Source organism: Bombus vosnesenskii, unplaced genomic scaffold (genome assembly GCF_011952255.1).
Source record: "Bombus vosnesenskii isolate JDL3184/JDL3185 unplaced genomic scaffold, Bvos_JDL3184-5_v1.1 scf7180000013273, whole genome shotgun sequence".
Lineage (NCBI taxonomy): Eukaryota > Metazoa > Arthropoda > Insecta > Hymenoptera > Apidae > Bombus > Bombus vosnesenskii.
The window spans coordinates 3,962,687-3,985,231 of record NW_022882931.1 but is presented as its reverse complement, the minus strand read 5'-3'; the positions used below and the strand labels follow the sequence as shown (position 1 = coordinate 3,985,231).

The 22,545-nt window shown below is 37.4% G+C and overlaps 4 protein-coding genes and 1 non-coding gene across 9 annotated transcripts in view; 4 read left to right on the top strand and 1 right to left on the bottom strand.

The window, feature by feature from the left end:
* Positions 1-9: 9 nt before the first annotated feature.
* Positions 10-2,947, top strand: LOC117231780 (UBX domain-containing protein 4). 3 transcript variants are annotated; one of them, XM_033490525.1, is made up of 7 exons: positions 10-416; positions 611-745; positions 818-1,230; positions 1,303-1,578; positions 1,659-1,985; positions 2,072-2,304; positions 2,391-2,947. In XM_033490525.1, exons 1-7 carry the CDS (start codon positions 335-337, stop codon positions 2,512-2,514), a joined length of 1,590 nt encoding a protein of 529 aa, XP_033346416.1. In that variant the 5' UTR covers positions 10-334; the 3' UTR covers positions 2,515-2,947. The 3 variants fall into 3 exon arrangements, with proteins under 3 accessions (XP_033346416.1, XP_033346415.1, XP_033346414.1); XM_033490524.1 differs by having other exon boundaries at positions 2,388-2,947; XM_033490523.1 differs by having other exon boundaries at positions 2,379-2,947.
* A 1,414-nt stretch (positions 2,948-4,361) lies between these two features.
* Positions 4,362-11,976, top strand: LOC117231574 (homeobox protein ceh-19-like). Its single transcript, XM_033490135.1, has 5 exons — positions 4,362-5,187; positions 5,268-5,387; positions 9,310-9,536; positions 11,298-11,434; positions 11,491-11,976. The coding sequence occupies exons 1-5, from the start codon at positions 5,013-5,015 to the stop codon at positions 11,702-11,704; spliced, it is 873 nt and encodes a 290-aa protein (XP_033346026.1). The 5' UTR covers positions 4,362-5,012; the 3' UTR covers positions 11,705-11,976.
* On the top strand, positions 11,008-11,080 carry Trnam-cau. The gene has a single exon. It is a non-coding gene; the product is annotated as a tRNA-Met (tRNA).
* A 55-nt stretch (positions 11,977-12,031) lies between the features above and the next one.
* Positions 12,032-14,050, bottom strand: LOC117231573 (cyclin-H). Its single transcript, XM_033490134.1, has 6 exons — positions 13,815-14,050; positions 13,285-13,509; positions 13,048-13,221; positions 12,747-12,972; positions 12,556-12,667; positions 12,032-12,439 (listed from the first exon to the last, which is right to left on the bottom strand). The coding sequence occupies exons 1-6, from the start codon at positions 13,929-13,931 to the stop codon at positions 12,298-12,300; spliced, it is 996 nt and encodes a 331-aa protein (XP_033346025.1). The 5' UTR covers positions 13,932-14,050; the 3' UTR covers positions 12,032-12,297.
* Positions 14,051-14,117: 67 nt separating this feature from the next.
* Positions 14,118-22,545, top strand: part of LOC117231575 — a 58,549-nt gene continuing 50,121 nt past the window's right edge. Inside the window, exons 1-2 of one of the 3 annotated variants that reach the window (XR_004492995.1) lie at positions 14,118-14,272; positions 14,349-14,407. Coding sequence is in view for 2 of the 3 variants with exons in the window: in XM_033490136.1 (XP_033346027.1) it covers positions 14,226-14,272; positions 14,349-14,402 (101 nt within the window). In the remaining variant the exon portion in view is untranslated. The remainder of the gene's footprint in view (positions 14,273-14,348; positions 14,408-22,545) is intronic. The other 2 variants (XM_033490136.1, XM_033490137.1) reach the window with 2 other exon arrangements.

Here is a 22,545-nt window from a genome sequence, read left to right as displayed (position 1 = left end):
GCTTACCTTCAATTTGCGAATAACTTGTCTACAATAGCGTTACGTGACACTGACTTGCATTTCACAAGGCTTATTTTTGCAAATTCACACAATATTATGGTTACAGCTATTTATATATACCTTACTGAATTAATGTAAAGACAAACGGACAATTATGCTCAATACAATGGACCAATTCATTAATACAATTCAATAGTTACCTAACCAAACCTTACGTAGATTTTGAAACGTCAAGTTCTACAGAAAATTTCTAGTGATTGAACTCACTTTTTCATTACGTCATTATCAACTGATAGCACAATAGAACACGAATATCCTTAACTTTGCAGAAAACATGAAGTGGTTTAAAGGTAGCATCAATGAAGCAGTGGCAACATCAAAATCAAGGAAAGCAATTTTTGTCGTTTTCATTGAAGGTATATATTTGTAATGTTAGGTTAAGGCATTATTTAATCTGTTATTACTTGTTTTTCGCCTAAATTGTTTTTCATTTCATTTAATTAGTAACATACTTACAGATTACCTTTTATTTTCAAATCCTATTATAATAATTATGTTTTGTTTGTATCATGAATGTTATATGATAAATAGCCTTGTCATCTATTTACAGGTAAAGATGACACATCTGCACAAGTCGCTGAAGCAATCAATGCTACAGAAGTTTCTTGCCGTTTGGAACAGGAAGATTTTGTAGCAATTCGATTGGAAAGTGGATCTGAAACCTACAGATTCTTTGCTCAGATTTGTATCCTTTGATAAAATAACTCAAGTTCAAATTTCAACAAAATTCTGTATTTTCCTAAGTATTTTTCAACAGATCAACTGGTACCTGTACCATCCCTATTCTTCATTGGTGAAAATGGTGCACCTTTGGAAATTATTGCTGGAACCACAACAGCAGCTGATTTAGCTACTAAAATTGACTTAGTTTTAACAAAAGTAGGAAAAAATAAAAATGCATCTGTCAATCTGATAGATGCAGAACAAAAAGCTATTGTGGCCAGTGGTGCTACTGATGCTAATATGAAAATTGACGTAGATAAAAATAATGATAACATACCAAAATCAAGCAGAGAAGTACCATTAACTCAAGCTACATCAGAGGATAAGGATAATAATGTAATTAAGAACGATATTAAGGAAGAACCATCCACAAGCTTAAAAACTAGCGAACCATCAGAACCAGTCAATGAAACAAAGGAGACACCTACTAAAGAACTAACACCAGAAGTATGGTTACATAAAAATTTTTTATTTAAAGCATTATGATAAAAAAAAAATTAAAATATTGTGTATCTTTAGGAAAAACTAAAAAAAGCACAACAGCTAATAGAATTACAAAGAAAACAGCGTATCGAAGAGGAGGAAAAGAAAAATAGACAAAGTGAAATAGAACGTCGTAAAATCGGTCGTGACATACAAAAAATGCGGCAAAAACAGCAGGATCTAGAAATGAAACAAGCTTACGAAGAGAGAATGAAAGAGAAAGCTGCTGATGCAGCAGCTCGGGAGAAAGTTTTACAACAAATTGCTCAGGATAAATTAGAGAGAAAACAAAAAGAATTAGCAATGCAGCAGGTTTGTATGTTCTTTTTCGGAAAAAGCTCATAAAATTAATTTTTTTATATATAGAAAAAATGTATCCTTGTCAAATGTAGCAACAAGGACAACAACAAGGACAGCAACAAAGTCAACAACAAAGTAACAACTCAGAACCATCTGAACCATCGATATCTATGGCAACTGTCAGTAGAATACAATTCCGATTGCCATCTGGCAATCCTTATATCGCGCAGTTTGAACCATCAAGTACTTTGCGCGATTTGCGTACTTACGTTGTTCAGAATATTAATTTACCATTCCGTCAATTTGCGATGTCTACCTCCTTTCCAAGACGGGAATTAATGCACGAAGATGATGATAAAACTCTTTTAGAATTGGAACTGGTTCCTACAGCAGTTATCCTAATCCTGCCTTTGAAAAACGTAATTTCAGTTTATACTTCGATGAAATATTCACATTCTTCATCGTATTCGCGACATGCTTTATTATTGTCGATTTATTATTTCAGTCGACCGTTACAACAACTGTGACATCTACACAAGATGTTGGTATTTTACCACGGTTCGTTTGGTCCACTTTTTCAATTTTCACAGCTGTGTACTATTACGTGATAGGATATTTTACCGGAGGTACACGCAATAAAACACCGAAAAAACCAAATAGCTCTACTGAAAATAACGATTCAGAAGACAAAGCAGCTGGTACAGTTAAAAATCTTCAGAATGTTGCCAGTTCATCAGGGTAGGTTTCATGTTTATGAGGATATTTATGTAAGTGAAATACGGACATAGGCGATAACGATTTATGACATTTAGTTTGGTTAGAAGATATTTGGGTAATCAAGGAAGTACAACCATCAAAACTGAAGGAAATGTACATAGACTACAATCAGGTGGGGATGATAATGATGAGAATAATACATGGAATGGTAATTCAACGCAACAAATGTAGATTATTATAAATCAATAAAGTTCTAATGAGCTTTACTTTGTTTCACTAATCAGAATTTTAGATATGCAACAGAAACGATATCTTCGATAAAAAGTATATTTTATTAAACTTTTATATCTTTCTGTTCTGTCGCACTACAATCAAGTGTTACGTCGTTACAATCACGATATCAATTATCAATTACGATAACACGTTAGGTACGAATCATTTTATTTAAACAGGAAAGTTTACTTATCACCTTATTAAATATTAAATCGATAATATACTTTAATAAGTTACAAATGATATAAGGACCAAACGCAGTTTTTCAACTACTATATGACAGATAAGCATACATCCTGAAAAGGATATGGAATATACATCCTTATATTCGTAGTACGAGTATTGAACTTATTATGGGTTTTAAGTTATATTATATATGCTTTGAGATTTCCTCTTAAAATAAAAATTATTTTGTTCTATCACATTAATCAAAGTTACGATATATTTTCGAGTAACAAGAATTGTACTAAGAATAGTGATCACGTTACGTTTTATTTTACGATAAAAGCAAAATGTATCGATTATATAGAAAGCTTTTATTCTGTTATTATATAAATAATAAAAATATATATATAAAATTTACACAAATCCTGAGTTTTCCTGTTGTTACACTCTGTCAGAAACATCTTAAGTTCATTGCTTTTCGGTTCTGTGCGGCGTGTAATTAATGGCGCCAAGTAGTTGGTAAGATGATACACGACAGTTTATTACAACGGTGAGAACATGGAATCATGACGTGTGATTTTTCGTCTGACGAAATATGATTCCAAAAATATGTTCAAGGAAACGATGGAAGACAAATGCCAGAGAAGTGTCTCGACCGTTTTATTTTGCGGTTGACACGTTCGAAGGAATCGATAATTTACACCCTTACTACCTTGATGCTATCGATTGTGGCACCAATTAAGCGTAAAATTAACAAACATTTTGGCTGACTTGTTTCTTCAAAGGTGTCAGCTTTCTGGCAACGTAACATATTGCAGAACATGCGAGAGGAGTGTCGTTTAAGTAATGTGATCTTACGGACACACCTACTAGTTCTTTCCTTTTACTGTCTACTATGTTCAATTACAATGTATTCCTCATACTTGAAGATATAAAATTCGAAGTTGTTTTATACCGTTCTTTCTTTTTTATTTTTGCACCGAATCAAAACGTAAGAAAATTAATATAAATCAAACGCGATGGATATAAATAAATTTGAATCAGAACTAACTCTAAGCCAATATCATCTGGTTCTGATTTATTCAGAAGAATCACAATTTGGCTAGCTGAAGTGCGAAACAAATTTCTGCAGTGTATTTCGTTGGTTCGCATAAACGTAGCCAAATTTCGCATCTGTCAACACTTTTTGTATCATTCTATCATCCCTATCATCGTTCTGTTAATATAAACAATTGTGCGTCTAATAATCTCATTAAATGTATGAGCGAATGTACACTGACCTTACCAAATACGTAAATGACAAACTTATCGCTTATTTCGAATTACGGGAATTCAGATTTCTAATCGTAATACAGGTCTAATAATACATTTAAGACGTTCAATTTATCATCCCGGTCATTATATGCAAATTTGCAACTATACACACGTATTACACATATTTTGCATCTACTATCTACAATTCCTCTGTTTTTCTTGTTTGAATATAACTCATCATACAGTCATCGAATTATTAGAATATTAAAAAGAAATTAATCGTTCGTATTTTTGAAATTGAAATGACGTTTGACATAATCAGGGTATTTCTAAATTCATATTCGATGCAGATGCAACAGATTGAAAATTGATATCATATTGCGTTCGCTTTCTGTCAAGACAGTTATTAAACAGCGTTTCATGGCGGTGACAGAAATTTATGGGTACCTCATTACCACCGTTTAGTGACTGCTACCGTCTCGCTGTACGAGATCATTAGGGGCTCCTTTCAGAAACGCACGTGCTTGCCAAGAACCGCCCAAACTTACATAGGATTGGTTGAACATACAATGACGTCATGAGCACGTGGCTTTTCGTCGCCGCCTCGAAGAACGAAGAATTTGACTTGGTTGCCAAAAAAAATATTGTTGGACATCGCGAGCAACCCCGACAATCAGTCGCTGGTTTCGACTCTAATCCCGCGAACGGATCACGGATATCTATGAATGATCTGAATCGATCTCGTACTTGCAACTTCATCAGTCACATCATTCTGTTTTTCATAGAATAAAATCAAAAATGTTTCGTTAATTACCGACGAATCAAATTTGAGAAGCATTGTACGAACAGGTAGTGATTGTGATGCGATGGTGATAAGCATAGTGAAGACATGTGCAGTGATTTTTAAAGGATCGGTTCTTAAAAAAGCACTAGATACGTATCTTTGAAATACTTTGAAGTGGATATCTAATCAATCGGAACATCGGACGGAGATCTAAATGATAGCGTCAGGCATTTGAGAACGATCGAAATTTAGAATGTCGGAAGAACACGTGAAAACATCAGAAACCAATAGAGAATCGATGGAATTGAATGAAAGTCCGAAAGTATGCTCGTTCAGTATCGAAAGTCTTTTAGCGCCAAGTAAGAAACCTGTCGAAGAGGAAACTCGCGTATCAATTCAGACCGAAACGTATTTGCAAGGTCACGAATGTAAGTTCGCCCAAAATTTCCGTTTCATTCTACGAAGATTAATGAAGCAAATTAAAAAAAAATGAAATTCATTTAAATAGCAAATGATTCGGAGGAACGGAAATTGATAGCGCCAGATTCCTCCATGTCCATGGCAGAAGAAATCGAATTTAACGATGTGGATCTGGTTTGCTCGACCCCTGAACCAGAAATGTGTTATGGTAAGCTGAATTGAAAATTTTATGCCCGCATTACAATTGATTTGCAATGAAAATTAATTGAAATGCATTAGAGCGATTCTACTGAAACAAAGAAGAACGTCGATTTTAACATATGCGATAAAATTAAATGTTTCCACAAACATTTATCAGTTAAACGTATCCAAATGAAATCATTATAAAATCGCGTTTGCGATACTCGATTTAATGGTAGACACTGTTTTGCAAGATTATACGGCGTAACTCAACAAATTATACAGGTGTTGCACACTTGTATTTGCTTTGTCAAATTACTTGGTTAATAAAGGCATATATATAGGTATATATATAAAGATATATATTGGTTATATATTGTATGAAAACACAGAGGTAAAAGCTCGGAAAATGTCTTAATTCAACAAACGGCAAACTATCGAGTTATTTCAGTTGAAAGTCTATTATTTAAAACATCTTATCGTATCTGTTGTGGTATTTATATTTCCTTAAATTGCACGGCCAACTAAGATATCTCAATAGTACAATAAAGAAGTCGGTATTAAAATAATACTGTGCCGATCATTCGAAAACACACGATGATTCTTTTAAAGTCTTAATCATTCGTTGCGCTGCCATCGTTTTAAGTTTTAATTGCTTCTCATTACCTAGAGATTCCTCATTAAAACTCTAAGTATGTAATCAGTAAAACATGTCGTAAAATCCGTAATATACGTTGACGCAAACATTCCGATGTCAACGCGCAACTCTAAAATTACTTTGTATCCCAACTTTACAGTTATTACACGTTGCGTAGTAATGGGTAATTGTTTCCACTTAATTCGGATATTGTTACCAACGTGAAAGGGAGTAATTGTTACAGAATCCACATGCTTCCTTCACGTGGTAACAAATTCGTAAGTTTGCGCGGACGACTGTGAGTTTGATCCATTACTTCCTGCAGGGTCCACGCCCACTCAATGTTCCTGCTCTTCGTTCACTATTTATCTGTCTCCTGCTAATTCTGCCATGGAAATGCGGCAAAATGTGTCTTCGTATCCCTACCGTACAGAATGTACAAAAAAAAAAAAAGAAAGAAATACACCATGAACGGATAACATTCGGCGATATCTTATGGGTTGATCCTATTTGGTTTCCATTTCCAGCGTTAATAAGAAATTCTTTACGTATCTTAATCTCTCGATGCATCTTTTAGTTACGACCGTATTACGATCGTTATAGCGAATCAATTCCTTAGAGTCATAGATTCAGTTCATACAGAATATCCATTTACTGGACTGGTGTTATTATATGTCCACGCCATAATGTACGAAGAAGCATCGATAGCTGGCTCAGCTCAATTCCATTTTACCAAGAGTGTTTTAGATTCTCGACGACTAATTTCTACCAAGGGCCCTTGTCTTGTGTGATTTACACAACGTAATGGTCACCGCGATAAATCCGAGATCTAAGGAAAGGACAATTCTCGTTTGCGCCGTGCTTTTCAACTGAGATATGTGGGACGTCGCGTCCAACTACAAAGCCGTCAACGCGACGCGTAAATCTTTGCAAAAGCTGCCTCGCGAACGAGTAAAGTCGTCCAAAAGATATTTTCCTTTTTTACCGGCCCACTTTTATGATTTTTAATAAACGATTTATTTGGTCGTTTTTTTAACGCATAATATATCTTGCAACTGTCTATCAGATATAGTAATTATAGTAGGGATATCACCATCGTTGAATACCAAACGTATAATGGTCTAATTCGAGACTCAAAATCATTTTCAATTCCTTGAAGAGTAAAACGAGACATCTTTCGTTGAAATCTCTGCAGTCTACGATATTAATCTAAGTGAACGATGGTTTAGATCATGACAAAAGATCTAGCCATCTGTCTATTCTGAAGCGTCCAATGGGTATGACTTACGCGTGTGGATTAATTATCCTGGTAGTTGGCCACGAGTGTGAAATCGTGCAACGCCGAACGAATGAAAATTAGCCACGTTTTATCGCACATTTCTACTCGTGCTCTCACCATTCATCACAGAATAATTAGGAGACAAGTTCACCGCAGCTCGCAGCAATTAGGTAAACTAGAGGGCGTGGTGTTCTATTTCGGCTCGCTGTGCTCCTCGTCGACTTCCACCGCACGCTTCTTCACGTTTTAAGCTCCTTTTTGCACCGTAGCCTTCCATGCCAACCCTTTCTTCCCTCTTCTTCTTCTTCTTCTTCTTCTTCTTCGTGGAGCTCGTTCGTCAATGCAACCGAGTCAGAAAGTCGACGACAAATGAGCCGCGCGAACACCCTCCGAAAATATTTTTCTTTTCCGCTTGTTCAGATCTTTTCCGGAAAAGAATGTTAGCTTTTCTTTCAACGAAAGGTGTGAAACCTCCGTTAGAAAAAAAATTCCCGAAACGTTTCGTTAGAAAAAATTACAAAAACTTTCCTATAGGTAATTCTATAAAGAGAAGAGTAAGACGGATTTAACTCTTTATTAACTGCAATGTTCACAGGCATCGTGCTAATACAACAGATATAGCCGTTCAAATCTAAAATGTAAACACGTGCTACTTGTAGCCTTTGATATTATTATCTGCGCATACTGTTTCCCAGCACTCGAGTTGGAATCTTTCCTTAATTTACACGTGCACAAGCATGCACGTCGTACGACGTGGTTCACGTCGAGTGAATTAGAGGCGGTACGGTTTTAGCCGACGACTCTGTAGTACGGGAGAGAAGAGAAGTCTCGAAAAACGCGCGAGAAACGCGACAATTACGTCGCCATCTGACAATTAGTAGCCGGTAAACGACACTCTGCGGTCCCGGTAACCACGCCGCAAATACTTTTTTCGAGATATTTATTGCACCTCTGACTGCAAGGGTTGCTCGAGCCGATCCATTCTTCTTGCAAAGGAGGAAGCTTTTGTCATCGATTTATCGATGCCAAAATAACAGGTTCTCTTCACGTTTGATACAGTGATAGATGAGGTCTAATCTCTTCAACGTGCTTGTTCCAAGACATTCAATACAGATGAGATGCTAATTATATTCTAACGACACGAACAACCGAGCAATTTGATCCTGTTATTCAAGGGATTTAAGGGATTTAAGGGATTTTGTATTAATTTTCACTATACATATATATATATAATGTATTATTTCTAAAGGTGATAAAATAGGGTACAGTATGCGTACGCTATGACACGAATGGTATCGCTGTGTCGCGAGTTATACTTTTCTTTTTTGAAGTAACAGACGTATATACATATATTCAACGATGGAGCGTCGTGCTGCCAGGGTTTTTCGTCGGATGACGAATGGGCAGATAATTAGAAGATGATCCCCGCTACTTAGAACGCGATCCTGTTACCAGTCGACTAAAAGAGACCCCAAAGACATTCCTCATGGGCGAGGCGCGACGTCTTGTACCAGCGGCTTGTAAGCCCGGGATAAATATAAATATAAACAAGTTCGACGGGGGGAAAAAAGTAACGAGATTGATGAGGAAAGAAATCTTAAAGGGGTAATTGGGTCTGGTTAAGTTAAAAAGAGACGGCGTTTTGTATCGTCTATGGTACCGATCTCATTTAAAAGCAATTAAAATGAGAACAGGTCGCGTCACGGCACATAAACCACCGCTTTACAATTAATGATAGGCCTTTGTCATCGCACCAGTTGTTTAAATCTAGTCCCGTTTATTCCTGATCAAACATCGAATACGATGTTATAGTTTATAATTCGTAGTTGTCTGCTATTTAATCTCGCATGAGCCACGTGTTATTAGAGCTCATTTAATTACGACGCGTTTTCATTCCGCTGAAGTAACATGACCAGCGTCGCGCAATTATTCGATAATAACACGATAAGGAAACGTGGCTTAATTATCATTTCTCGCCCGATGTACTTCACAATACATATAGAAATAGTATAATCCTTTCCACGATGTTACCAGAGGCGTGTACCAGCAGTAGCAGTGCCAACTCTACAACAGGTGTAGATAGAGACATTCAAGAAAAAAGTGACAGCGCTATTAGCGATGACGAAAGAAAGAAGAGGCCTCGTACGGCATTCACCGCGGCGCAAATTAAGTCATTAGAAGCAGAATTCGAGAGGAACAAATACCTAAGTGTGGCGAAAAGACTACAGCTCAGCAAAAGTCTGAAACTGACTGAAACTCAGGTACGTGTTACATAATTTATGTCGCTATTCATTTCAAAGATTTCCGGAACGGAAACTGATCTATCTAACGGTTTCACGCGGAGAAGAAAAATTACCACATTATATTTCATAATAATGAGAAGAACTGGAGCTACTAAATAAGATTTCCCTGTGATTAAAGGGAAACACATTTCGCTGAAGTTGCTTCGAACAAGATGCACACCACACAATAAATTGCGATAATGTCTGAGACTTCCGTAGCCTAAGGGCACCTGAAATAGTTTAAGTTCCATGTATCCTGAGTTTCTCAAATTCAACCAGGCATTGAATTATGGCTCTAAAGGTCACCATATGTATAGGCGCCAGATTGTGGCGCCATGGGGGAAGATCGTCCTTTAGGACCAATTAGCACTTATACGCCCTTTCTTCTCGCACGGAGAAAACGAGAACGCAAAACGATCGCCCCTTTCTTTCGCGGAAATCTTTAATTAATCATCGTGTTGCGTAGAAATTGTATTATACCTAGAAATTCGATTCTTTTTACCTACTATAGGCGCCACATTTAAGCAACCCTCTGTATTGCTCACTTTTCTACGCAATTCGGTTTCTAATATTATCCTCCCGATCCGAAGTGCTCAGCTTTCAACGAAGATTTAGCTACGTAATCCTACACAAAGTTGTAGAAATGGATTGCGACAGTTACATAATTCTTCCATTTACTTTATAGGATGCAACATGGCTTGCTGTTGCATCGCTTTAAACTAATTAATTTATGACAATACCCTGGATATTTTCTGTTCGGTCGAGTTGCAATCGTCCAGACCAGTAATGTCGCGAACTGTAATAATTGCCAAAGCGGTAGAAATATCGCGGGGTACCGCGAACGAGGCAGATAATTATCTTTGTGATCACAGCAAAAGGCAAGGATGATCAGACGACGGATCAGAGGGAAGAAGGAGACGTGTCGTGGCGCAGACATAACTGTCACAATATTTCTCGTAGTTAACGAGCCAGCTCCGGGAGTCCCCTTCTTCTTGCTCTACTGCTCCTCCGATTCGTGTGTACGTTTCCAGCATGCCACAAGAACTAAGAATCTCGGGACAACGGATGCTTCGAAGCGACGGACCGAAGAGGCGTCGATTTTTTAATTAGGATATATTACCGCTTTGAACGTTCTGAATCCGGTTTAGGCATTCCCCTTCAGAAAATTCTGTAGGAATCGTGTCCAAGATGGTGACATCATTTTTTCCCGCGCTGCCTCACATGTTTCATCTTTTTCTCATGGTCAGGCTTGACTTCTCCTGATACTTCTCCACACAAGAGCTTCAATTTGTATGTTTCCTTAAATTCATAATATCCCTTGAAGATTGTTGTATTTTCGCAATTATTTAGCATAGAACACAAAAACTTTTTTTTTTGCATAAATATATTTGAAAAGCTCAAGCTTGCGAGGTTTGCAATTTCAAAAGTGGTGGCGAAAAGCTTCTCGAATGCCTCGGTAGCGCAGTAGGCAGCGCGTAAGTCTCATAATCTTAAGGTCGTGAGTTCGATCCTCACCCGGGGCAAATATTTTTTGATTTTGGTTACGAGAAACTCTGAATTTCTTTGATCTTAACATATTATACTTCGTAGCTTATGTTATTCACTTAATGTCTTATCGAATCAATGTTTCCTTCACCTAGATCACTTCAATTCTTTATTGAACATACTACTATAAACGAATAACATTTTCTAATACTCGTATTTGTTAATGAATTTTTGTGTCGTTTCTTATATTTACAGATTAAAATTTGGTTTCAAAATAGACGTACAAAGTGGAAAAGGAAGTACACAAACGACGTGGAACTGCTGGCGCAACAATATTACTCCAGTTTAGGTATTCCTGCACCTCGACCAATTTTCGTCGAGGATCGTCTTTGGTGAGTATCGATATTCAATGAAAATGTGACTTTTTATAAAGGAAAAGCTTTTTCAGGTTTTTTAATTATCCAGCGCAACTGCAACCAGGAGCACCGATTTTTCCACAACATTTAGCGACAGTTCCTTTACCATCTGCCTTGCCTATTGTTCAACCATTGCCAAGTAATTTAACAATGGGTCAACAGACAACGATTTTCCAAAACATCCCAACAAGTAATCCGACATATCATTTAAGCCAAAGATTAGACTTTAGGCATCAAGATTCTTAAATACGAAAATATTCCGTGTTCACGTTACATTAAATTAGTTGGTAAAGCTCATATGCAATATTAATATAATTAATATCGTGCAGGATTGAGTCGTTAGAAATCTGGGTATGTGATACATATTTTTGAAAATTTTTAAATTAATAGCGTTTTTAAACATTCTAAAGAACGGTTAACATATTTGTTAATTTTTTTATTATCACAATAAATAATGATACTAAAATGGAACCAAAATTCGTACCAAGAATATATCATAGTGAAAACATAATCCCCATCTAAATTGTAAAAAATTAAACAATTTCATTTGAATAACGATAGAAGCATAGAAAATGAACAAGGTAAACAAAAAGTTTATTAATCGCATTTATTATAAAGAGACACAATATATACATTAAATAATTTTTATAACAATTTCCTGATTTTAATGAAAAACTAACAAATATATTTTTATCTCGAAAAGGTATATATTGAAATATTAATAAATATTGTAACCCTTTCCTAGATTTTATTGATATAAAGTAATCAATTATTCATTATTATGTACAATTGACAAAGGTATAAAAAATGGTATCAATGCAATGTCAGAAATTGCCTTATTATAGAGCCGAAGGAGACAAAACTTTGCTGACACCCAAGATTTTCTCATCATGAGCTGCTTGATCTTGTATAATTTTAGCATATTTTTCATTGTCCTGTAAATCTTCCTCATCTAACATTTCTTGCATTCTCTGCTTATAACTGCAATAGTACATACAAAAATCTTATCTTGTTGAAACTTATGTTACCAAATATAATTTACATTATACTTAAAGTATACTATAAAACTATGCTTAAGACTATAAATATATACTTACATTTCACTGTCAGGATTATTTTCCTGATTTCTACATTTTTCTAATTTCTTTTCCAAAGCTCTTACCACTTCTCTTGAAGGAGGTTCTACACATTTAGCCATAGATCTTATTTCTAGAATATATATTATATATGCCAATTAAAATATATTGTAGATATACAGAGAAACATAAATCAAAGAGGATATATGTACTTCTTACTGCTTCTATTATACACACTAAATGTTCTTGAGAGAACAAAATATCAGTTACATAATTATCTAAATTAGCAGAGGCTCTGGATGCAGCATGTAATGTTGCAGCCAATGCAACTTGGCTTGGCGTATATAGTAAAACACTATCAGTCAAAAATACCCTTTCTAAAAATTCATCGATATATGGCCTCAACCGTTCTGGATTTTCCAAAGATGTATACCTCGTCTAAAAATATATTAATTCTATCAAATACATCAAAACTATTGAACTTACACTGATATAAAGGTATTAAAGATGTACCTTGATATCTATCATTAATCCCTCTACAGGTCTGAATGGATTGTGCACTGTTAAGTTATAATTTAGTTGCTGCATAAGGAGCAATTCATTATTAAGTATAATATCGGATGCCTTTTCTCTATCTCCTTTAATATTAGCAACAAACTGACATATGGATACATTAAATTCTTCTACCTAAAATCAACTACTGTGACAAACTGCAGAAATGTAATGACAATATGGAGACAATATAATTACTTTACAAGCCAAGTAAACACATGTGACTAAAATCTCTTTGGGATGATAATCCATAACACTGTTTCTAAGATAAAATCGTTTGAAATAATGCAGTGCAGTAGCTACAGTGGCACGTGGCATTGAAGGTGTGAAGCGGCGGCAGAAGTCTCTCAATTGTAATTCATAGAAACGAAGTAATGTACGTTCCTCTATGTGGGATAGAAAATGTTCTTCTCTCTGCTCTGGCTTTTTAAAATATAAGTTCCATGTTATGTTTTGTGGAAATAACATGTGTATATCACAATGCAATACAAAATTATACTCCAAAAAACGAATTGAAAAATGACAAATAAAAAATTCATATAAAACAGTGTACATATGTATCGACATGTTTAGCTACAATTATCAATAGAATATACTTCAAATATCTACTTCACCAGTTTATTTGGAAATAATAATTTTATCCTTAATTATAATACGCACGATAACGATTTGGCAATTAAAATACAAAATTTCATTGTTTACTTATCACTGCAAGCAGCATAACTCACCTTCATATTCGCACCATGCCTTTGGATAAATTCTGCATTGGTTTTCTCTCTTAATGCTGTTAAATCATTTTCATCGCTAAATATCCAATACCTTCTCTGTGAACTTTGCGGGAACATTGTAATTGTTGTGCTTTTGATAAGTATATTCAAATACGCTAGGCACAATAACACAAAACCCAAACTTGACGTTTACACTGTAAAATCACACGGTAAAAACAGGCATTAAATATCCAAGATGGCGTGCGATGTTTCGACCAGTCTATCGCAGAGGGCAGCATTAGGCGCACTTTGCGCCTATTCCTATGTCGATACGGTCGCGAACTACAAGATGGACGCAACGCTAACCTCTCCGCAGGAAAAGTTTTGTTCGCTAAGGAAGCACCTGGTTCGATTCAAAAGCAGCGGCAGAGGATGAGAAGACGCACTTGTATTTTTTTAAGTGAAGAAAATAAAAGCATGTAATATTTTTTCAAAGTAGTATCGATACAATGCAACAATGTACGTAAAATTAACAAATGCGTTGCATTGTTACAGTTGGTGTTTATTTACGATGCACATGCAAAAATTGGTAGGCTGTTTGCAGAACAAGTAAGGTAACAGATAATAATTCAACTTCCATTATTTTGTGTTTTTTCAATACATCTATGTTCGTCTATATTTACTTGACTGTTTTAATGATATTGAATAATAAGGATGGTATTAAGAATAAAGAATAAGAATATATATATGTATATGTATGTATAAGAAACATATTCTTGGTATTTTGAATTTCTATTTGCTATTCGTATTTATATTTATCTATATTCATGTTTCCTTATCGACTTATCATTGTTTTCAACAAAGGTTGTCAGTATCATTTTAGTGAATGTTATTATTTTAAAGAATGTTTTAAAGAAATAGAAATTTTCTAATGCATTATAGGTTATACGTTGTGGCAAATAGTTTAACACATAATATTGCGAACTATTTATATAGGATATACGTTACATTATTTATTATTACTATAGGAAAGATATATAAATGCATAAAAATACGGAATCATTAGTATAAAAATATGGAATGGAGCAAAATACGCGAACATAATAAATAAATACAATATAGTACACATTGAAGTTCGTACACACATTTTATGAACGACAGTATGTCTTGCGAATATGATGTTAAGAAATGATGTTCAACAAAGTTACGGCACAAAGATACGAGCTGGTGAGTACAACAGAGGTTAGAGTTTTCGGTAAAAGGGATCATATTTTCTGGTAACGTGATTGTACGTGCCAGTAATAAACAAGATCGGCGAATGGTTGATACAGGGTTAGAGGTGGGGGGCCAATTTTAATATGTACGCCCCCGCAAGCGGTTGCACGTCGGATCTGAGGGGGCGTTCCTACGACCCTTTGTCAACCGACGACGCCGCTGCATCTTATCACGATCAAGGCTCGGGATCTCCCATTCTGCTCTTCCACCTCGTTCAGCCCTCGAGGCCATCCCGGTGCTGCCGCTTGTTCAAGCAAAGACGTTGCCTCAACGTCTCGGTGGCTATAACTTTTTACTTTTTGCACATTGATTTATGTTTCTTTATGCTATGCGACGATACGTTGTCGCGGGTACAGTGTGGATCTCTTAAAATTTAGCCCAAGCATCTGCATCTTGTATCGTGGTGATCTTAGATGCGAGATAAAACAACTGTGTTGGAGTGTTCTTGAATTAATTCTTACACAAATAACAAAATATAACATTGCAAACGTGCCATATATACATATATGCCATATATGAACACTAAATAATTAAAGGCAACTTTCAATTTGTATGACTGATGGACGATGATACTCGAGAAGTTTAATTTCCGACGAAATCTACGTCGGGAAACGATATGGCACCGAAAGTGAAGTACATCCGCCATTAATCTAATATTGCGGTTGCCGCCACCCTCGACTTTGCGTGCTGCACCCTTTCGCGCCGAAGCTTGCTCCCTTCGTACAAATACAAACACTAACACGTCATCATTGTGGACAAGCATCTATACGTGACCATCTATATATCAAGATATCTCGTGTATCTACGTGAACACGGAGGAAAAGGGAACCAATCGGTTCAGTTAACTGGTAACGATAATGCAAAATCAATGTCTGGCATGGTGTACGAGGTGTGACGAGTAAAGTGGATTACCATCGCACCCCAATGGTTCACCGCAATCTAGAAGAACTTTCTATCAAATTGCAGTTGTTTCTATCGTCAGATACGAAGCTCAAGAGGAATAGACGAGCAGAGGAGGAGATATCTACTTCGGAGTTTTGAAGTCGTTGCATCGAACAATGGGTATGAATGCAAAAATATTGCATATGTATGCAATTCTTTTTTGTATGCGTGACCTAGTGTATCGCATGACCGTTAGCATGCCGTGGTATCGTCGTCGGTTAACCCGCAAAAAGCGGTATCACGCCTGCTTCTAACACTCTACGTCTGATCGGCCAGGTATCTTGCACGCAAGCCTTCGGCGATCGAAACCTTCTCGTGTATTGTTCGTCATGATGGACGTACTGTTTGCATATTATATGAAGTTGGTGGTCACAATTCCTTTCTCCCGCTTAAAAATGGCCACCATATTCCTGGAGTTTCTCGTTGTGTCAGCAACGATGCTGTAATCGATTTACTTTATAAATTAATTGAAACGAGTGCATGAAATATAAGAGTAATGTAATAAGAAGAAACAGCAGAATACATCGTTAACTATAATGTCCTATTAAGAGAATATTTTTTAAAAGAATATTACAAATTTACTTTGTATCGGAATTAAATATATAAAAATGCAAAGACATATAAAATCGATATGTTTCGGCTTGTTTAATTATTTAATGGGGCCTCAGATTCGTGTTAACAGGCAGTATATCACTGTCTTCTGTATACGGCGTGCATTATCTGCTATCGAGTGTCTCGGATAATGTGCGTTCACTAGTGTGTGAAATGATTATATATACCGTGTATACGAAACTAAATTTACCAGAGAGACGTTGTTACGTAACAAACCATAAATCTCGCAGTCAGTGAGCGTACATAGCTGGAAAATCGTGGTACACTGACTCATTTCAAACGCTGATGCATTTCTACACACTTATATAGAAGATATTCACGCACGTTTATAAGCAAATAGCGTACGTAACACAGTCTCAGCGTCCAAGACTGATGCACCAACGTTATGTTCATCGATGATGTCCTGTCATATGAGTCATGGTGTTTATCTAAGATTACTACAATTTATCAAGGCTGCCACGGGCCCTAGACCATTACAAAGATTCGCAATAACTAACAATTTTATTTGGGCAAACCGGTAAAACGGATCAGCCTGGCGTACGATATTCCTTCGCAACTTCTTTCCTTTTCTGTTGTTATCGAAGTGTGCATAGTTATGATCACTTTTGACCAACAAAATGTAAGAAACTGTAATGCATGCAGATTGTAATTTATAAGATAAATACTGTGGAAAGTAGGGATAAGAAAACTTGCCGTGGAACGTGGCTCGTCCGACGGCAACCAACCACAGACGACCTGCTTTTTTCTCGAATATTAAATCGCGATACGAAATTACGATCACGCCGCGAAACACTGTTCAAGATGTGTATCTAGATATATATTGAAGTGATCGCGCGAACGGATCGCTGCTCCTGAACCAATTACAAATATCCACAGAAGCAACTGATGCTTCGGGCATCGAAGATGCAAATAACGCGTCTGCTCAAGATCCAGAGTAGCGACAATATTTGTCCGACAATATGCGTAACCATGCATTTAACAGGAACGGATCATTAATTGAAGATTCGTATTAATCGCGCATCGATAAGGTAAATAAATAATTTCGATGCTTGTAGCCGGCAACGATCCTCTTTATTCGCTCTTGAATCGTGTAAATCGTGCACTGTCTGTGAAAAAGTGACGGACCGAACGGAGCGATCATTACTAAACAATAAAAGAGCAATGTAGTAAGTAGAACAAAGCAAACGAAACGAGGAGGGTGGAGCGGAAGAGCGGAGTCTCGAAGACGGCTGCTCGAACGCAACTTTGGCCCCCGGCAGGACCATGGTCGGCGAAACACGCGTTCAACAATAAGAAGCATCCAGTGAAGACGAGGAACGGTGGAAAACGAAGGAGAAAGTGACGCCAGAAAGAAAGAGCAAGACAACGTTCGGTTGTATACGGTATAATTACAGAGGGCAGAGCAGTGGCTAGACCCACTGCAGCAACTTATCGTTGCCTAAGGGGCCAGCATACTCGAAATCGGCGGGACTCGATCCTGTTGCGACTTGGTCCTAATTCGTATTCGTGCCCCAGGTGTAGCAGATAGTATACGTCTCGAAAAACGGCGGAAGGACTGGCAGGAATCTCCTATGTTACGCCCTTCCTCCCTATCTGCGGTTTCCTTCTTATCTCCTTTTAGCAATGCAAATCTCGATGGTTATCAGTAATCCGCATGCTCTATGATTCTAACTAAATTTTAAGAAAAAAGGTCACATAATGCTTCAAAGCCTATGAGAAATGCAAGATGCGAGCATTTGTGATTTGACTGTAACGTCGATAATATTGGTATTATGATAATTACAAATGAAATATGTGGTTCTAGCTTCTTCTCTTACGTTTGCGAATATGAACTCGTTCGTGTTCATCGTTTTCTTTATGTAAAGCGTAAGAGATCAGTGGTGGTTTTATTTTTATTCTTACCACAGGAGAGGAGTAGCGACCTCGAATCCTCTAATTTCCTTTAGCCGCAACCACCGATAATTAACGACTATAATCAGGGGGCCAGTTCACGTGACGCAACGAAACGTAACACGGCGCTTCGAGAACCCCCTACGGGTGAGGCGTGTGCATTAAGATGGATATACACCTACCCAATTGCATCCATGTACATATCGCGTATATGTAGAATATATCAACGTGGGCGACGCCGGAGAAAAATGTTCGGGCTTATCAGATGTCGCTAATTAGTTTATGACGAGCTAAGTAAGGAAAATATGCAACGGTGTTTAAACTATCTAAGTGTCATTCACCGGATCGGCTAACGGCTCATAGTAAATTACAGCCGCATTAGAGTATATTAAAGTTATTAACTAATTTCAGTGGAAAAGATTCCCAGTGTTAACGAAGATAAACAACGAAGTCTAATTAGAAATTTGGAACAGATCCATGTGAATGCTGTCGTTATTTTACCGCGCGCATGAAGAATCGCTTTTACAGCAGCGTGTTAGTGCAGTCTAAATATTTTGTTCTTATAATTACATGGTGCACGGTTGCGCCATAAATGGAAGACGACAACCTTGTACCAGCCTGCGTGAGAGACTCCGAAGCGCGATTACGTTTCGCGGTCTCGGCTTGCGTGCAGTTTCTTTTTTTCGTGCACTGAACACGGAAAGGAAAGAGTTCTCTGAATGCGACAGAATAATGCAGCCGTGCTATGCAATGCTAAGTACAGAAGATTCAAAGGAAACTTAATAGAACGGATTACCATTTAAATGGAAAGAACTGACATTTGTACCTTATTCGGAATTAAGACCGTTATCTTATCTTAGCTTCGACATGTCTGTTTCTATTTCATGTGCAAATATATATATATATCGTATCGGGAGTGCAATATATAAAAGATAGCGTTATCTAGAATGTCAAAGTCAATGTAAAATTCGATAGCGTTATTAGCCAAAATCGTCTTCACTTTTTGGAACGGAACGATCGAGCAAAGGACACATACATCTTGCTGGAATAGTACGCACCACGTGAGCAAAGATTATCCACTTTTGCGGTAATTTGTGGCTGCTGATGCGCATGCTGTATCGCGCAAGATGGCCGCCAACTCGCGATCGCTGATTGGCGATGGCGGAGCGGGTTATTTGACCGGCGGTTGGTGGTTCCAGCACTGCCTGGTGCGAGTAATTTTGATCGTGATTATACTAATTTCATAGTATGCCCCTTCTCGGTGGCTTAAGCATTGGTTGAGTTCACACGAGCAGCAGTACAGGGCAAGAGTTGCCGTGCTAGCGAAATCGAACATCATTTGTAAGATTCCTTTCGACGTGTGTCAAAGTGATTTTGTGTTTTCGAATTTACGCCAGGCTATGGATAACAGTTCGCAGAAAATTTCATGTTGGTAAGTGTATTGTACTTTTTCTGATAAACCGACAGCTTTTTTAGCTATAACGATTCAGCGTGCACGCGATAACGATGTCATGATGCATAAACCACGATTACTTTTACAGGCTTACATACGTACAGCGAATTGCTTCATTTGATACAACTGTATCGTACATTAAACGTTTGCATGTAACATTTCATATATGATATGTCGCACACGCTGGCTACGTTAAAAATGCGGTATACGTTTTTAAAATATGTTTCACAATATATTTTTTTAGGAGGGAAAAAGATACGCTGAGCGTGTGAAGCCGCTTCAGCTATTGTTATTAGCCTCAGTTATATTGAACCATAATTGTTCCGTGTTGTTAGTGCGGCGTATTCACGGGCAAAAGGCCCCCGTTTTACTTTCCTCTTTTCCCGCCCCTCTTCTTCCCTTTCTGTCTCTAACATTTTCTATCTTCGTCTCTTTCTCTGTTACTTCTTCTATCTGTCTTTTACTCTCTTGTTCGCTCATTGCCTCTCTCCTCCCTGTGGCCAGCGAGTGGAGAATCGCCGCCACGGCGGTGGGGGCTAAATTACCACAATTTTGTACTTTTTATACCGCGAGGGAAAAAAAGAGGATAATTTTTGGTGGAAACGCAACAATTTTATCGGCCGTTGTTATGTGAGATCAGTTGGTGTCTACTGCCGCTACGCGTTACACCTGCCTGTCTTGTGTGCTCCGCTCTGGACTATGGATCAGCGGGTTCTGTTCCCTTTGTCACCTTATTTCCATCTAAATCCACGTTGTTTTGGTTCCGAGACGAATAACTCAGTGTCCCCCTTTCGATCTATCAAGAGTCATTTATATCGCCGCCATTTTGCTGACCTTGACTAAGGTTTCCTCGAACTCAACGTTGCCAATACCTTCTATTTTTTATTTTTCATGTATAAAAGTGACAGTTAACGATGGCAGTGCATATGTCAAAGTGTAGCTTCTAGTGTTTTCGAAAAATTGTGTATCTTTACCATCTTGACACTAATTTCTCGTATAAGTGATACACCATGTATTAAAATGCATAGTGTGATTGTGAATGGCCGCCATTTTGGTGCACACAATTCTTCCCCCCGAGGAATTCTGAATAGTGATATTGTAAGTGAACAGAAGTTCGTGTTAAAGTAGAAGATTCGTTGAAAACGATGATCTCATCAAGATGTTGGATTTTTCTTCTATTAGTACAATGATTTTCTTATAAGAAAAACGATAAAATACCGCAAGATATTTAAGTTATGAATCACGCCCGGGAAAAGTCGAATGGACAAATCTTTGATTCGATGTCTAAGTTTGATATAGTAACTTTTCTTGCGAAAAATGAACTTTGAATGGAAACAATATTGTTAACAAATATCTTAAAATAATTAATGTAGATACATTAATTGAAAGATGGCAAAATATTAACATACGCGATTTATATTCTAACCATTAACTACTGCGCAAAAAAATATTCTTCGTTTTGCTTTATCCTTCAGATAAATTCCTCTACTCCTCCAACATGCCGCTGGCCAGGCATCACTGTCACGGGAGATTTATACTCCTTGAAAACTACATGCTTGCACGTGCACACAATGCTGCTCACTTTGTGCATAAAACACTTGTTTCTTTATTTATCTAATTGTCCTTAGTCTTCTCAACGAAATATGTTTCGAACACATTTTGTACCCAGGGCTGGCGGTTACTGTTATTTAAATAAACAGATTAATTTATCCAAATATTCCTTAACGAGGTTTCTTCAAAATTCTTTTCTGTCATGTTATTTAGAAAGAATGTTCTTCGATCTACGATTGTAAACTTGCAGCTAGCATCGCAGAATAATGTTTTACCTGGTACAGAACTTGTAGATTCGCTAAGTGGAAACGGATTTTCTGTTTCTTGCGGTTCCTCATGCGGATCGTGGAATTGTTAAAGCCGTCGGATCCTTATTGATGCCGACGATATCTATCGCTCCCGGGCTTGCTGGACCAACGTTGAAAAAGGGGAAGAAAGAGGCAATAAAACTGCAAGGGCGAAAAGGACGGAGGTAAATAACGGTGGAGAAGGCGTGGTTGGCGCGATGCGGCGCCCTCAAAGCACGATCGCCCCTCGAGGGTACATCTTTTAAGAGTTCGAGGTACGAGGACCGTCGAAACTGGGAGCCCTCGAGATAAGATCCTCCTAGTTATCGAACGGACTCCCGTTCACGATCGATGTACCAAAACCCATCCACGATTTTTGATATACCCGCAGGCGAATCGATCCTTCCACCTTTTGATTTCATTGTGTCTCAGAAATGTGGCCTTCATCACCCACAAGGACGCTTCTTCCAAAAATCGTTTAGTGTGCGTCAGTAGCTTCTTCTTCGAACCTCCTTCAACATCGTCGCGTCGCGTCGAAATATTCGCAATCCAACGCAGTTCTTGTACTTATCCGACGGCTAGAAGCTACCGTGAAGTTAGTTCTCTTTCATTTCGACAACGAATTTAGCGTAGAAAGAATAGAAGAAAAGAACGAAGTAAATTATTCATCTAGTAAAGCCAGTAGGATATCTTGATGTTCCACTTCTAGGAAATCAGAAGAAACATTCGGTAATTCTTGAGG